Below are 18,482 nucleotides of genomic sequence, written 5' to 3'. Positions count from 1 at the left end.
TAGGCGACGTTTAAAAAAATCTACAGGTTGCGTGTTTTGAGTTACAGAGGAGGTCTAGGGCTAGAATTATTGCTCTCGCTCACCAATCGCAGCGATACCTCACATGTGTGGTTTGAACACCGTTTACATATGCGGGCGCTGCTCGCGTATGTGTTCGCTTCTGCGCGCAAGCTCGTCGGGACGGGGTGCGTTTTCTGGCTCCTAACTTTTTTAGCTGGCTCCTAGATTCCAAGCAAATTTGTCAAACCCTGACTTGTGGGGCTATACTCAAGATACGGGACTGGTCTGTCTGTCAGTGTTTGAACACAACATTTGCATCTAATGTTCCCTCTCTCTAGTTTTGTTCTTGTGTCCTCTCTGTTACACTAACAGTTTAGTTGGCAACATCGTATTTCTTAACATTGTGCAGGCTTTTGCTACTTTTTTTTGTTTTTATGTCTTATGATGAGGTCATTTATATTTGTGTAGCAAAACACATGTATTTGCACAATGCCTTATATACTCAGTTGCAATGTGATGTTATGAGAGAGCGATTTTTTGACTTTCTCGTGAACATAGGCTCTTTTTACAATATGGCAATTTTCATATATATTTTTGTTTATTTGGATATATGTATTTGTATATGTACACCAGAACTAGTATCCTCATTGGAAGATTTCCCCCCTATTACTTTTCTGAGGACAACCCAAAATTTGGGATTTTCTTTCACTTTCACTGATAATGGTAAACAGGACAAATAGAGAGGAGGGATCTCCTTAAAGTGGTTGTAAACCTCTGATTGTGACTTTTACCTAAAGTAAGCCTAGAATAAAGCCCTCTGTGCGTTTCTTCACTCGCAAGTGTCGTGACTGATGGCTCCCGCGTGGGAGTGACTTCACGCATCTCTGGCCAGGAACAGAGCTGAAGTCCGCAGCCCCTAAAGGAAGAGGGGTGAAAATGGATGCGGCCACAAGCGGGGACAGCACAGGCTTCGTTTGCAGGTAAGTTCCACATAATGGGCTAGTATGCGATGCATACTATCCCATTATGCTTTTACTTTGCAGGGGAACAAAGAGGAAGTAAAACCCATCAGGGTTTACTTCCTCTTTAATGGGAGCACAGACAGGAATGAACACTGACAGGGGTTCTAATCTCTCTCCACTCTATCCAATACAAAAAAAAAAGTTTTGCCTTTAGTTATACAGTTGAACCTCGGATTACGAGCATAATCCGTTCCAGGAGAGTAGCTCGTAATCCAAAGTACATATTAAAGCGAGTTTTCCCATTGAAGTCAATAGAAACAAAAATAATTTGTTCCGCATTGACTTCAATGGGATGCAATACCGAATGCGGACAGAGGTGGGGGCGCCAGAGAGTGCCGAAAACGGACGAAAAGGCCTGAGGACACTTCGGCTTGTTTCCTGCGCCCCCTTACCTCAGGCCAAATGAGGTACTGCATGCCAATGTTTGGCTTTTCTCTGCTCCTGCGCCCCGGTACCTCAGGCCAAATGAGGTACTGCAGGCCTATTTAGCTTGATTTCTGCTCGTCTTGCGAGTCAACACTCGCAAACCGAGTCAGATTTTTTTTTTTTTAAGGTTGCTAGCAAATCAAAAAGCTCTCAAACCAAGTTACTCTTAAACTGAGGTTCCATTGTACTTTAGCCTCAGAGTTCTGTTGTGTGTGGGAGCTTAGAGGTCATGTCCAGTCATAAGCAAATAACGAAACATAGTACATGCATAGAATTTGGGGGATTGCAGTGACGTGGTAGAGCGGTCAGACCATTAACTTTATTACTATTTATTTCCTAATTTGTTGTATCAAGTATGTACAGGCTTCTGAAATATTCAAATGCTGCTTGATGCTATGAGGTTCAGTCTACAACTTGAGTATTTCCATTTATACTAATACAGAAACCATGTTTCTCTTTTTTTACAATAAAAAAGGACACATCAACTATGCAAAAAGTGATATATATACATAATCCGTGAAAAAAATTAGATCCAAGGTCCCATATCTCTGTGTGATAATATAAAGTGCTTGTGCTTACAGTGCCTTGAAAAAATATTCATACACCTTGAAATTTTCCACATTTTTCTCTCTACCCCCCCCTCTTTCTTTTAAATTTATTTTTGGTATTATTTTTTTTTTTCCTTATTTTCTGAAAAGCAATAAAGTATTATTCTACTTAACGGTTTTAATAGTTCTGATCCAAGCGATTACCTGTTACGGTAGCATAATTTCCACCAAAGTCAGTTATCTCACGTTTTATTAACGAACGTATGTTTTCTTTTTTTATAGTAGTTAAAGCGGGGGTTCACCCTAAAAAAAAATTCTAACATTACATTGAGCTGACTTCTGACACTGACAGTATACTGATCTTTTTTTTTTTTTTCGTACATACCGTTTTTCACCCCTGCTTCCGGGTAGTGAATCCCGCGGGAGTGGGCGTTCCTATTCACAGGCCAAGTGATTGACGTGATGAGAAAAGCTTCCCACCGGCGCATACGACCGCGTCACGAGTTGCCGAAAGAAGCCGAAAACGTCGGTGTGCAGGCGCCGTCTAGCGCCATATAGAGCCGACTCGCAGTCGTCAATCACTTAGCCTGTGAATAGGAACGCCCACTCCCGCCAGATTCACTACCCGGAAGCAGGGGTGAAAAATGGCGATAAAACGGTATGCACGGAAAAAAAAAACGATCAGCATACTGTCAGTGTCAGAAGTCAGCTCAATGTAATGTTAGAATTTTTTTTTAGGGTGAATCCCCGCTTTAAATAACCTACCCATCGGTAGTTTACTGTTGGACCTTAGAGTTTTACCATTTCTATTAAACACGTATGGCTCATTGTAATATTTATTACAACTGTATTGTAATTTACTTGCTTATTCAATCAATAAAATACTTTGACAAGGACATTTTCCACATTTTGACACATTACAACAAAAAACTTGAAAAGTAGTAAGAAAAACTAATTTTTTTTTTATTCAAAGAACTGTTTTTTCAGATCTCTGTCAAGCCACAAACAAACACTTCAAGATGGCCCCCCCCCCTTTTTTTTTTACTTTTTTGTACTTAGTACATTTTTCTCTGTATATTGCTCACTATCTTGCAATTTATACGCTCTAATACTCATGTTAACCACTTAAGACCCGGACCAAAATGCAGGTAAAAGACCAGGCCCCTTTTTGCGATTCGGCACTGCGTCGCTTTAACTGACAATTGCGTGGTCGTGCGACATACCTCCCAAACAAAATTGTCGTCCTTTTTTTCCCACAAATAGAGCTTTCTTTTGGTGGTATTTAATCACCTCTGCGGTTTTTATTTTTTGCGCTATAAACAAAAATAGAGCGACAATTTTGAAAAAAAAATGCAATATTTTTTACTTTTTGCTATAATAAATATCCCCCAAAAATATATAAAACATTTTTTTCCCTCAGTTTAGGCCGATACGTATTCTTCTACATATTTTTGGTAAAAAAAAATCGCAATAAGCGTTTATCGGTTGGTTTGCGCAAAATTTATAGCGTTTACAAAATAGGGGATAGTTTTATTGCATTTTTATTAATTGCTTTTTTTTTTACTACTAATGGCGGCGATCAGCGATTTTTTTTGTGACTGCGACATTATGGCGGACACTTCGGACAATTTTGACACATTTTTGGGACCATTGTAATTTTCACAGCAAAAAATGCATTTAAAATGCATTGTTTATTGTGAAAATGCCAGTTGCAGTTTGGGAGTTAACCACAGGGGGCGCTGATGGGGTTATGTGTGACCTGAAGTGTGTTTACAACTGTAGGGGGGTGTGGCTGTAGGTGTGACGTCATCGATTGTGTTCCCCTATAAAAGGGATGACACGATCGATGCAGCCGCCACAGTGAAGAACGGGGAAACCGGGTTTACATACAGCTCTCCCCGTTCTTCAGCTCCGGGGACCGATCGCAGGACTCCAGCGGTGATTGGGTCTGCGGGTCCCGTGGTCCCGATCACGGAGCTTCGGACCGGGTCGCAGGAGCGCGCCACGGGCGCGCCACGGGCGCGCGCCCTCAAACCACGGCTGGGCGCTAGTACAGGACGTACCTGTACATACATGTGCCCAGCCGTGCCATTCTGACGACGTATATGTGCAGGAGGCGGTCCTTAAGTGTTTTTTTTTGTTTTCTTTTTCGGGTCATATAATATACAGGCATGCACGCGTTCTTTTTTTTTTTTTTCAATCTGATATCATTAGTTATAGAGGGATGTTGAGACTCTCAGCCTCCGCTTGATCGTCCCCCAGCTCGCATTTGGAAGTCCCCACATGGGCTGCCTGGCAGTATTTTTATTGCTTTTAAACCTTTTTTTTGGGTCCCCCATGATGTGGCTCCCTGTGTGAGTTATGGACTTTACAGTCCTTGTTTATTTGTTTTTAGGTCAAACTGCCTTTTGCAGTTTGCCCTTCAGTTAATGTTTGATAAGAATATAATTTTATATGGTAATTGTTTCTTTAGGTTATTGGATATAGAAAGTTCAACCAGAGAATACCCACACTTGATATTGATGTGTATAATGATGCTATATAGGGGTGCAACGGATCAAAAAACTCACGGTTCGGATCGTTCCTCGGATCAGGAGTCACGGATCGGATCATTTTTCGGATCGGCAAAAAAAAAAAAATCTCCCCCACTGTAATATCCACATGTCCCCCCCCCCCACCAACTATAGTACCCCCTCAGTGCAGACACCCCCCCTCCTCTCAGTACAGTGACCCCCCCCTCCTCACAGTGATCCCCCCCTCCTGACAGTGATCCCCCCCCTCCTCACAGTGATCCCCCCCCCTCCTCACAGTGATCCCCCCGCCTCCTCACAGTGATCCCCCCTCCGTACAGTGATCCCCCCTCCGTACAGTGATCCCCCCTCCTCAGCAGTGACCCCCCCTCAGTACAGTGACCCCCCTCCTCAGTACCGTGACCCCCCTCAGTACAGTGACCCCCCCTCAGTACAGTGACCCCCCTCAGTACAGTGACCCCTCCTCAGTACAGTGACCCCTCCTCAGTACAGTGACCCCCCCTCAGTACAGTGACCCCCCCTCAGTACAGTGACCCCCCCTCCTCATTACAGTGACCCCCCCTCCTCATTACAGTGACCCCTCCTCAGTACAGTGACCCCTCCTCAGTACAGTGACCCCCCCTCAGTACAGTGACCCCCCCTCAGTACAGTGACCCCCCCCCTCAGCTAGTACCGACAGGCACTCCCCGAGCGGTGTGTCCGAGTGCGGGCTCCTCCTCTGCGGGTGTACCAAGATGGCCGCGGCTCCGGAGCTAGGCCGAAGCCGCGGCCTTTCCTAATGTTACGGCGGCGGCTCCGGAGCTAGGCCGAAGCCGCGGCCTTTCCTAGCATTATGGTCGCGGCTCTGGAGGTAGGCCGAAGCCGCGGCCATAACATTAGGAAAGGCTGCGGCTTTGGCCTAGCTCCGGAGCCGCCGCCGTAACATTAGGAAAGGCCGCGGCTTCGGCCTAGCTCTGGAGCCGTGGCAATCCGCGGATCACAGTGTGATCCGATCCGAAGGGGGTGACCCGTTCGGATCACGGATCAACTGTGATCCGTTGCACCCCTAATGCTATATATATGTGTGACGATACAAACAGTAACATGGCGGTCTACAGACTTATCGCTCTCTCAGATAGTACTATATCTCTAACGAAGACATTGATAGCCATGTTATTAGAACTATGCCAATCTTACTATATGCTCAACCCTGGGACTTGTGATTCATTATAAAAAAGAGGGGTGTACTGGGCTGATTGGATAAATGGTAAAGCGGCAACTAAAAATGTTATACAACACTAATAATAATGGTCAAAGGAAGAGCTGCGCTGTCGTAAGCTAAAATGTGACACTAGTGACAATGAAGTTCTAGATAAATATCAATTAAAATGATGAAACACTGACTGAGTGAAAAAAAAATTATATCTGTAAATAGGTCTGAGAAACCTTAATAAGATAACAAGAAGGGGTTGATTCCTAAATTAGGTAGAAACCTGAAAATTATCAAGCGAATAAATACCAGTCCGTGTGAACAAACCCAAAAAAATCCTTACTGGCCTACTGGCCAATTCCTCTAAAGCGGATATCCACACATGTACTTGGTCAGATCATCATATAATTTCCTTCAACACCTCACATATAGGTCTAGCAAACACAACACACTCATGGCGTATAAACGATTCCTTGCTCACAGACCCAACAACCAACCAAGAAATTCTATCTTACCTTGAACAATATTTTGCACATAATGTATCACCATCAGATATGTCACCAACAACTATATGGATGGCTCATAAAGCTGTAATTAGAGGCCATCTGATAAATATTGCATCTATTAAAAACAAATCCAAACTTGCGGATATAAGGTCCCTTACAAAAGAACTAGACCACTTATATCACAGAAATAACCAAAACCCAAAACCTGTGTGAGTGAAAGTCCATAAACAGTGATAAATTAAGCTCAAAAATCAATCAATCAATCAATAAATCCAGGAATCCAATCAATAGATCCACATAAAGTGCTCTCAGTCGCCAGTCATCCCATAGACGTCTCAGCCTGATCTTGTGGTTATTACTGATATGCCCTGTGACCTTTTAAGGTCAAATTCACTTGCACCTTATGTGGATCTATTGATTGGATTCCTGGATCTATCACTGTTTATGGACTTTCACTCACACGGACTCTTTTCTCATATGAATTTTCTGTATGAATTTTCTTTATGAATTTTCTCTATGAATTTATTTATGCATAGTTTATTTTATATTTGCGCTGCACTGTTTTTTCACTTTTAGTAATTTTGGGAATTGTTTATGAATTTATCCTTAGTGCTGGCTTGCATATTTATTTATTTATATACAATCTATTTATTTCCAGCGCTGAATACTTTTTACTTTTTTTTATAATGCTAGTCTCATAATAGAAAAAATATCCGGTAGAAAGATCCCATTAACACCCCAAATATGTCTCTTATTCTCCCCCATACAGGATATACCAATAGCTAGCACTAGATTAATCCATACCCTATTTAGCTCTATCCATTGGGCCATTGCCTTTAATTGGCGCTCCTCTAATGTACCCTGGCCCCAGATTCTCAAACGCATGACAAACATCAAATTACCTGAGAAAATTCATCACACATTATATGATTCCATGCATATATACCAAAAAAATTGATTCTCTGGAATTTTATATCTCTTGTTTAGGATAAACTTCTGCTACCTCTTCTCTATGGAGCATTTTATGGGTTTAAATCCATGTTATGTACTTTTCCATTTGATTAACCAACTCTTTTGTATAATATACATTGTGAGTGAACCATACATTTGTACATATCCTATCACTGTAATTTTTCTATATCTTGACCTTATCCATAATAAAAACCCGCTATGTATTTTGGTTGTAACATGACAAAATGTGGAAAATTTGAAGGGGTATGAATACTTTTTAAAGGCACTGTATATAAAGACAAAACAGGTGCTCCAATCTCAGGTGCCATCTGGCGTCCCCACATAGACTGACACTCACTTTAAAGTATTGACCTACTATCGCTAGATAAGTCAATGCGCGCATTTTGGGTTGGAACATACGCAGCTTCTGGGAATCGTGACAGCGGCGGCCACTGTTTCCCCATACAAGCTGCTTACACTTGGTGCCGGTTGTCATAGGCACCTGAAAAATGTAAGTTTAATGTATCTGTATATATGTCTGTGATGGGAGTCACTTTGGGTGGGGGGCCCGTGGAACCCAGAATCCCTTGGGGAGGTTGGGAAACCCTTGTTTCAGCTCCCCATGCACATCCTATGTCTAAGTCACCCAGTGTCTCTCTAATAGGGGCACAGGGTGACTGAGAACCCCAGTCTGATCTGTACTAATCGGACTCACTGTAAAACCACACTGGAATGTTGTGTGTGTGTGTGTGTGTGTGTATATATATATATATATATATATATATATATACAGTATATATATATTGTCTCATACTATGGTGTGCTCTGTGTTGGGTCGTTTGGGGTGTGGCTGTATTCCATTGTGTCTGTCTGCCTTGGGTATTATGGGATGTGTATGTAGATTAGCTGTGAGAGTGGAGGGAGCAAATTCCTGCTAATTGGACAGTCTAACCCGCCCTGAATGCAAAGAGGGGGGATTGTGCCGAGTGTTACCTTTGTGTAGTTACTTAGTTATATAGTAGGTGAGGTTGAAAAAAGTCCATCAAGTCCAACCCATGTGTGTGTACCTGTGTTTCAGTAAGCAGTTCAGAGCAACCAAATGAGTACTGCCTAGTTATTGGTTGTCAGCGGTTTGGAGTATCTGATATCTATATTCAGACTGGGAGGATACGGCGTATGACAATAGCACTCAAGCAGAGTGTGGGACGTTTTGTTACACGGGGCCATATTCTGAGTAAATCTCCGCCAGCTTCGCTTAGGGCACTTACACTCCGCTGTCCCAACTTACTGGAGCAGGTGTTGTATTCCCCAACCACTTGCTCCATAAGTTGGGACAGCGGAGTGTAAGTGTCCCGGCGTAGCCTGGCGGATCTCCAAGGGGGCGGCTTCTATTCAAATGAAGCGCGCCCCCGATACAAAAGAACTGGGCATGCGCCGGGCTGCAAAAAGCCCAGTGCGCATGCTCCAGTTCTCGGCGGAAAACGTCAATGACGCCGACGTGTGCGTCATTGACGTAAAGTCGTATCCAAGAACGACTTACGTAAACGACGTATCCGACGAAAAAACACGACGGGGACCCGACGCCATCCGTAACATGGCCTACGCGAGACTTGCGGAAACTTACCCCTCATATAGCAGGGGTAAGTTTCCGCTTACGCAAACTACGTTAGCGACGGTTACGCGACGCGAACTCGTTCGTGAATCGGCGTAGAAGGATCATTTGCATACGCAAATGACTCCTTCACTTAAATGCCATCTAGCGGCGGCCGGCGTCATTGCATTTAAGATCCGCCAGTGTAAGTGACTTACAGATGGCGGATCTTAAGTGTATCTATGCAAAAATGATTCTGAGAATCAGGAGCATAGATACACGGGCCAAAAAAGGGAGATACGATGGAGTATCCTGAGTTACTCCATCGTAACTTTACTCAGAATATGGCCCAATGTCTTTTAATAAATGTATGGTTTTACGCTATGAGACCTCTCCCCTGATATTTTATTACATGAGCGGTGGTACATTGCAAGTAGAAGACCCAAAGCACTGAGCGCTTAAAGATTAACCACTTGCCGACCGCTTCACACATATATACGTTAGCAGAATTGCTCCTGTGGGCAAAGCAACGTACCTGTACATTGCTTTAAAAAGCCTGCTGTGCGGGCATGCACCCGCTGCGAGTTCCGTGACTGTGCCCGTGGGATCCACAGACTCAATGTCCGCCGATGTCCCGCGATCGTGTCACGGAGCTGCAGAACAGGGGTATGCCTGTGTAAACTGTCGTGTCACTGGTAGTCCAGCCCCTCCACAGTTAGAATCACTCCCTAGGACACACTTAACCCCTTCCTCGCCCCCAAGTGATTAACCCCTTCCCTGCCAGTGTCATTTACACAGTAATCGGGATTTTTTATAGCACTGATCGCTGTGTAAATGACAATGGTCCCAAAATAGTGTCAAAAGTGTCCGATGTGTCCACCATAATGTCGCAGTCACGATAAAAATCGCAGACCGCCACTATTACTAGTAAAAAAAATAATAATAAAAATTAATAAAAATGCCATAAAACTATCCCCTATTTTGTAGGCGTTATAAATTGTGCGCAAACTAATCAATATACTCTTATTGCGATTTTTTTTTTTTACCAAAAATATGTAGAAGAATACATATCGACATAAACTGAGAAAGAAGTTAGTTTTTTATACATTTTTTGGGGATACTAATTATAGCAAAAAGTAAAAAATACCGCTCCCGCGTATACCGCGCACCCCTAAAGTTGCCCCGAATCCTGTGGAAAAAAAGTTTTTTTGTACTCACAGTTTTGGTGTCTTGTGCGGCGTCCATCGGCGGACCGGCGTCCGTCTACGGCTTCGGGTGTCCTCTTCGTCAGGTACGGGTCCTTCTGCGGCTTCCGGGGGTCCTCTTCGTCGGGTACGGGTCCTTCTGCGGCTTCCGGGGGTCCTCTTCGTCGGGTACGGGTCCTTCTGCAGCTTCCGTGGGTCCTCTTCGTCGGGTACGGGTCTTTCTGCGGCTTCCGGGGGTCCTCTTCGTCGGGTCCGGCGTCCTTCTGCGGCGTCCTCGCGTCCCCCCCGCTCGTTTTCCGCGCCGAGTTTGAATACTGCGCCGACATATACCGAGCGCAGTACACTCGTGTATCGTCGGGCAGGCTCGGCAACTCTCGCGCTGACATCCTGTACGCTCAGGACGTCAGCGCGAGAGGCGCCGAGACTGCCCGAAGATACACGAGTGTACTGCGCTCGCAGTATTCAAACTCGTGGCGGGAAAGCGGGTATCGGCGTATACCGCGCACCCACGATGTTGCCCTGATTTTCAGGGCAAAATAGTGCGCGGTATACGCCGATAAATACGGTATATATTTTTTTTTCAAAATTGTTGCTCTTTTTTTGTTTATAGCGCAAAAAAAAAAAAAACACAGAGGAGATCAAATACCACCAAAAGAAAGCTCTATTTGTGGGAAAAGAAGGACACCAATTTTGTTTGGGAGCCACGTTGCACGACCGCACAATTGTCAGTTAAAGCGACGCAGTGCCGAATCGCAAAAAAGTGCTCTGTTCAGAAAGGGGGTAAATTCTTCCGGGGCTGAAGTGGTTAAAGCACAAGTACCCCAAAAAAGTGTGCATTGACCTTTCTAGCTATAGTAGGTCAATACCTTATGGTAAGTGAGTGCCAGTCAATGTCGAGACACCTGAGATTGAAGCACCTGTTTTGTCTTCATATAAGCACAAGAACTTTATATTATCACACAGAGATATGGGACTTTGGATCTTTTTCTTTTTCTTTTTCAAGGATTATGTATATGCCACATTTTGCATAGTTGATGTGTCCTTTTTTATTGTAAAAAAGAGTGGCATGGTTTCTGTATTGGTATAATTCTTCACTGTGTTTTGGTATAGCACATTAGGAGACCCGCAGAAGCTCTGACAAAATGCAAATTTGATTTGATTTTTTTTTTCTTTTTGCTTTGTTTCTTTTTTGTCACTTCTAGTTTTTTCCGTTGGTATATTTTTGGCGCAGAGTCACACATCTTATAGATGAGTCATTACATTGTTTCTACAGTTCCCACGTGGCAGAAAATGTGTGCCCTGAGCACAGTAGAACCTTCATGAACGTCTATGAGCATCATGGAACAGAACAGCTAATGAAAGCTATTTACAAATTTGATCATTATCCTACCCCAGCCCAGACTTTCAGCTTAGCCCAAAAAATATACGTGTAAAAAGGTATTGATGGTGTAACCATATACATAAATCAGCTCAGCAGGAAAAGGTGCCAGGGAACTAATTTAAAAATTTCCTGAGCAGAACAGTGTGAGGACTGGATATACATTTAAGTTCTACAATATATATACTGTATACTTAGTGGAAGACAAAGTTAAACCCCCAGTAAAAATTTTTAAATTTGGGGTTCTTTTGTAACAATTATTCGTGTACTGGGCAGCATGCTAGAACTGACCATATACCCATACATTTCTTTTGTTCAGTTTGCGGTCTTATGCTACTTTCACACTCAGACAACCCGGTCGTTAACTTTACCGGAACTGTGCGGGCGGGAGCGGGGAATTTTTAATCCCAAAGAATGGGTAAACAAGGGGTTAAAATCTCCCAAAAAGTGTTGCTGCCGAAGCGCTGCCCATTGATTTCAATGGCAAGGGCGGTATAGGCGCGGTGTATACAGTGCACAGTGCCGATCCTGACCTCCCTGGGGACCTGAGCAAAATTACATGTCACATTAAAGTTGAGAAGCGGGGGGCACTGTCGGAAATTACATCTTACATTAAAGTGAGAAGCGGGATGAGGGGCTGAAAATTGCTTCTCACCAGGCGGGGCCTCTAGCAATTTGGGGGGCCCTCTGCAGCTTTGTGGGGCCCTAAGTGGCTTGCATAGTGAGCCTATAGGGCGCACTGCCCCAAAGATGCTGCTTGCAGGACTTTTTATTGCCGTCCTGCAAGCACTCAGGTTTTCACACTGGGGAGGCTTGAGAGGCGCTATTCAGGTGCTTTACAGGCGCTATTTTTAGCACTAAATCACCTGAAAAGCACATTCAGTGTGGAAGGGGTCTTAATGAAAAAAATGTAAGGTTGGGTTCACACAAATGCGAATTTTCGTGAATTTTCACTGTATCCAATTCACATGACATGCGAGTGTGACTGGCTCTGAATGGAGTCGGTTCACACAGGTGAGGGACGTCCGTGGTGCGAATTCCAAAAGGGTCCTGTGCGTTTTTGGGTCCGGTTCAGGTGCAAACTCAAGCAAAAATTCTGACCTGAATTGCACCTGAACCGGTGAACAGAAATGCAAGCTGGAACCCGTGGCGGAACATATGTGAACCCAGCCTAATAGATTCCTCCATTCACACTAAACAAGGTGGATGGCTACATCTTCTGTTGCCACCATTGTATCCTGACAGCCGGTGCCACCAGCTGTCGGACTCAGAATTCACAACTATTGCCTGCATCTGATTGGATGCATGAGCCGTTTGGCTGATAGTTTTCTGCCTGGCTTGTTTGATTTGATAAAAGGGCCACTCACTGATCAAATTTTGTCCAGTTCATTCGGAACCAGATAACATTTGCTTGATGTATGGCCTGCTTGGTCATGCCACTCTGGACTTCTGAAGTCGTCTATGAAAAGGACATTATGTGCAGGGAGTTGTCCGTTTTCCACGTGCTCATATGCATTTTTTTTCCAGATTCTTTACTTCCCTCTCACAGCCAAAATACCTCCTAACCAAAATGATGAACCTGCTGTATGACTGCACTATGGAAATTAGACTGTAAGCTCTAATGGTGCAGTAACTTGACATAGGGTGTTGATTTACTAAAACTGGAGAGTTCAAAATCTGGTGCAGCTGTGCATGGTAGCCAATCAGCTTCTAACTTCAGCTTGTTCAATTAAGCTTTGATTAAAATACCTTGAAGCTGATTGGTTTCTATGCAGAGCTGCACCAGATTTTTCCCTTTCCAGTTTTAGTAAATCAGCCCCAGAGGGTTCTATATGCTATGCAAAGCCCAGTGGCATATTCATGTCCAACTATTCAAATAACATTGAACATCCATACACACACAGATCATACCTGTATAAACGAAGACCGCCACATGGAACAATGCCAGAAGGACCCAATAGATTCCCATGGTGAGGTTTGATGCAGAGAATAAGCTGAGCTGTAATGTTGAAGACCTCGATGATGCAAGTCAGTTGCTTTCTCTCTCTTATCCCCTGTAGCTCAGAATGCTGATATCTTGTGGTACGTAAAGTGAAATTTCCTGTAACGATGGACCTCCCCTCAACAGGTTTTGCCTAACGGAAGTTTATTCATAAGCACATTCTAAAGGCTCCTTCCTTTCGGCTCACATTCTCATAGTCTATTCATTTCAATACAGATAAGAGCTTTCCAGTTGGTGGTAAATAAAAAAAAAAGAAACACAGTACAGAAAGTAACATTTCCAATGGAGAATCAATGTAATCAGTGTAGGATGGCACTTCCTCACCTTCTAAATGGCAATGACCTTACCCAGCGTGTACTTTGTAATACTTTGTAACTTGGTAAACATACAAAGCTGTATTGATAGCTTCCACCAGGGCCGGTGCTAGACTATTTTGCGCCCTAGGCAAGACTAGCTACTTGCGCTGTTGCCCCTTCCTCCCCCATACAAAAAATTATATGTGGGTATCCAGAACCTTCTCACTTTCGGACACATCCACCAAGTGTGATACATGGTGCCGTCCGTGTTGCATCCTCTAAAGCACCGTGGGGACGCCCCTGGGACAAAGGTTGCTTTCCGTGCTGGGACCATGTACCACCTCATCAAAACATTATAGTTTGCCTCTATCAGAGAGGTATTAATAAACTATTTAGATGCGTTTTGTATCATTTTGCTCCACTCCTCTGTTTCCAAGTTAGTTTCTGTCTTTTAACCAAATTACAAATAATGACATCTACCAGTTTATCAGTATCTTTTAGTTATATTTAGCCTGCTCCACTCCATTGGACTACTATTGTCAGTAGTTGTTTATTTTTTATTTTTTTTATTGTTCTAATAATTTTTATCATTTCATTCATTTATTTAAGTTTTTTACAATTTTATGTTTTAAGATTTTTTCAGGACCCCCCATTGGGGGACTTTGGTAAAATATCAGATGTCTAAACATACCTCTGATGTTTCATCTTTGAATCAGAGAAAGGAGATTGAGGACACAACCCTCAATCCCCATCTCTGGAGCCTGAGAAGCACAGAATGAATGAACAGGAATAACTCTGTACAGAGCTTCCAATTAATTCATAAATTAAGGCATAGTAAAAACAGTTTACCATGCCTCAGTTGTGAATGAACAGAGTCAGTGGTCAGTATAGATTATCGACTAAATTTAGGGAAGCTGGCAGAGCCGCAGGTGGGATGAGGGGGCCGGGAAAGAGCAAAGTGGGGCCGGGAGAGAACAAAGCAGGGTCGGGAGAGAGGACAGCGGTGGCCAGGAGAGAGTAAACAGCAGGCCAACAGGACCTGGATAGGAGGTGCGGCATATAGAGAAACCGATCCCCCTCCATTATCTCCCTGCAGCCACTGAATGCCTGTGGGAGCGAGAGGAGGAGAACCTGACATTCAGCAGCTGCAGGGGATCAGTTTCTGTACAATAAACTGTCTGGTTAGCAGTGGCGGTGCGACCTATTAGGCATCCATAAGAACATACTCGCCAGCACACCGCGGATCGTATAAAACGTCCAAAAGTTTAATGCAGTGAAAACATCACAAGGATTGCAACGTTTCGAGGCCGCGCAGGACCTCTTCGTCAGGCAAGTGAAGAGGTCCTGCGCGGCCTCGAAACGTTGCAATCCTTGTGATGTTTTCACTGCATTAAACTTTTGGACGTTTTATACGATCCGCGGTGTGCTGGCGAGTATGTTCGTATGATTGTTGTTCCAGTTCCCAGCTGGTGATCGCTTCAGCACCCATTTTTGCACTTATTGGCCGTTTTAAAATCCAGGAAGGTGTGTGATTGGAATATTAACTAAGACTATTAGGCGTCCAATCATAGCAGAGGATGGGAAGAGAGGATGGAAGAAGACATCGAGGAGCGTGGAGGACATCGCTGCCATGACCCGCTGCCCCACCGAGAGAGGTAAGTGCCGGGTGGGCGGGGGATGCACACTGGCAGCAATTGATGGGCACAATAGTGGCAATTGATGAGCACACTGGCAGCAATTGATGGGCACAGTAGAGACAATTCATGGGCACACTGGCAGCAATTGATGGACACACTGGCAGCAATTGATGGACACACTGGCAGCAATTGAAGCTAAGAGATACAGCAATGCATTTTACATCTGTATCTTTCTTTGGAAAGTTGAGCTCCCAAGACTACTTGTTGGTCAGTGAGGCTGGGACTGGACAAATTTAAATCCATGTATAGGCAGGATGGCAATAGTGCGAATGGACTTTTATACTACACGCAGTCCACCATTTCTGCCCCATGGTGTGATCACATTGATACAGCATTTAATGCATGTACGGTTACTCCATATTTCCAATTAACAGAGCTGATGATTCTGCAGCCTGGTCTTACAAATGTGCCAAAAATATTATACATTCCATAATTACATTACGAAAAAAATAAATGTATCTGCTTCTGTAGGCCAACATCCATAAAGTGTATGAAAACAAAGTTTCCCCCTAAAAATAGGACTAAAGGCACATGAGCATAACAAAAGCTGTATCAAAAGTCCGCGTGCCATCATGACAATGGAAGTCTGGATCCGCCAGGTGCCTGAACTGGGAGCCGTCTCAGCCTCTCAGCAAGCAGCTGAGAGCCTGAGTGTGCCGCTCCGCCCCCTCCACAGTTCAGCGCTCCAATAAGCGAGGAGGAGCAGAGAAGAGAGCTGTGACTGACAGTCTACTCTGCTCACGGAGCTCTGAAAACCAAGCGATCGGCTGTGTTTGATTGCTTCGTTTTCAGTGTAGAGGCGTCAGGACAGATTACAGCGTCGGACCGATGCTGTATCTACCTAGGCAAGTATACATATGGAAATAAAATAAAACCCATACTTCTCTTTTTATTACAATATGACTTGTGTCGCAATGTTATATGCTATTTTTTTTTATTTGCTATATTTTTGTCCCACGAAAGTATATACTTTTTTATACATTGCAAGGGGCTTGCAATGGGGGCAGCCAGAAGGCAGAAGGAGCCAGGAGCACCAGGAGTGCTGACAGGGGACACAGAAGAGGAGGATCAGGACTGCTCTGTGCAAAACAATTACACAGGACGGGTAAGTATGACATGTTTTTTTTTTGTTAAAGAACGTTTACAATCACTTTAAGACTTTTTAGGCCATTGCACATTCCTTATCACAAAGACACTTTTTTCTTTGGAAAAAAAGAATTTTATTGCAAAAGCTTTTAAATAAAACACATTAAAACAAAATTTACAGACATGTATTACAAAGATCTTAAAGGGGAACTATGGTTAAAAAAAAGAGATTTTTAATACAGCTTACCTGTAAAATCTTTTTCTTGGAGTACATCACGGGACACAGAGCGGCATTCATTACTATATGGGTTATATGGAGTACCTTCAGGTGTAGACACTGGCAATCTTCAAACAGGAAATGCCCCTCCCTATATAACCCCCTCCCATAGGAGGAGTACCTCAGTTTTGTAGCAAGCAGTATGCCTCCCAAAATGGTCCTCAAAAGAGGGGTGGGAGCTCTGTGTCCCGTGATGTACTCCAAGAAAAAGATTTTACAGGTAAGCTGTATTAAAAATCTCTTTTTCTTTATCGTTACATCACGGGACACAGAGCGGCATTCATTACTATATGGGATGTCCCAAAGCAATGCTTACAATGAGGGGAGGGAGAACATCTCCAAGACAAAAGGATTTAATTTAGAGATATACTCAAATCATAATAAATCCAACTTATTTGAGAAAAATAATCTTAAATTTTAAATTTAACTCAAAAAAAGAGGAGCCCCCGGAATCCGAGGGTCTCAAACTGCAGCCTGCAGCACTGCCTGCCCGAAGGCAGTATCAGTATTCCTTCTTACGTCCAACTTGTAGAATTTTGTAAATGTGTGGACAGAAGACCAGGTTGCCGCCTTGCAAACTTGAGCCATAGAGATCTGGTGGTGCGCTGCCCAGGAGGCGCCCATGGCTCTAGTAGAATGAGCCCTTAATGATACTGGAGGAGGCAACCCTTTCAAGCCGTAGGCCTGAGTGATCAATTGCTTAATCCACCTAGAAATGGTGGACTTTGCAGCTGCCTGCCCCTTCTTGGGCCCATCCGGTAGAATAAACAGGACATCTGTTTTCCGGATCTTCTCTGTAGCTTTAAGATAGGCCTTCATGGCCCTGACAATATCCAAGGTATGCAGCAACCCTTCCTTTCTGGAAGTAGGTTTAGGGAAGAAGGATGGTAATACCAAATCCTGGTTCAAATGAAAACTGGATATGACCTTCGGTAAGAAGGAAGGATGAGGGCGGAGAACGACCTTGTCCTTATGAAATATAAGATATGGTTCCTTACAGGATAAGGCTGCCAGTTCCGAAACTCTTCTTGCGGAAACTATGGCAACCAAAAACACCAACTTCCTTGTCAGTAGAACCAAAGGAACTTCAGCCAACGGCTCAAACGGTTGTTTCTGTAAACTCGACAGAACAAGATTTAAATCCCACGGACAAAGCGGGGATTTAACTGGAGGTTTAATACGTAAGACCCCTTGAAGGAAGGTCTTAACCAGCGAGTGGGTGGCCAGTGGCCGCTGAAACCACACTGACAGGGCAGAAATCTGTCCTTTGATTGTGCTTAATGCCAATCCTTTATCCACTCCTAGCTGGAGAAAACTTAAAACTCTATCTATGGTGAACTTGCGAGGAAGCCATAGCTTGGACTCGCACCAGCCTATATAGGCCTTCCAGACCCTGTGATAAATCACCCTAGAGACCGGTTTCCTGGCTCTGATTAGGGTAGAGATTACCTTCTGAGACAGACCTCTACCCCTGAGAATCAAGGATTCAGCTTCCAGGCCGTCAAATTTAGATGCCGTAAGGCAGGGTGGAGGATCGGACCTTGCGATAGCAGGTCTGGCCTTAGAGGCAGAGTCCAAGGGTGTCCCACTACCATCCTTAGGATTAGTGAGTACCAAGCCCTTCTGGGCCATGCTGGAGCTACCAGGATAACTGGTATGTGCTCCACCCGGATCCTGCGCAGCAGGCGGGGTAGTAACTGGAGCGGGGGAAACGCATAAAGAAGCTTGAACTGATGCCAAGGGCAAACCAGAGCATCGGTTCCGCAGGCCATCGGAT

The 18,482-nt window shown here is 44.0% G+C and overlaps 1 protein-coding gene across 1 annotated transcript in view; it reads right to left on the bottom strand.

The window, feature by feature from the left end:
• The window catches only part of LOC120933282 (intercellular adhesion molecule 5-like), a 54,556-nt gene extending 40,839 nt beyond the window's left edge, over positions 1 to 13,717 (bottom strand). Inside the window, exon 1 of the mRNA XM_040346407.1 lies at positions 13,259 to 13,717. Within this exon, the coding sequence (XP_040202341.1) occupies positions 13,259 to 13,316 (58 nt within the window). The 5' untranslated portion in view covers positions 13,317 to 13,717. The remainder of the gene's footprint in view (positions 1 to 13,258) is intronic.
• Between the last annotated feature and the right edge of the window lie 4,765 nt (positions 13,718 to 18,482).

The sequence above is a fragment of the Rana temporaria genome, chromosome 3, assembly GCF_905171775.1.
Source record: "Rana temporaria chromosome 3, aRanTem1.1, whole genome shotgun sequence".
NCBI lineage: Eukaryota > Metazoa > Chordata > Amphibia > Anura > Ranidae > Rana > Rana temporaria.
Note: the sequence above shows the minus strand (reverse complement) of the source record. Positions and strands in the feature narration are given on the sequence as shown.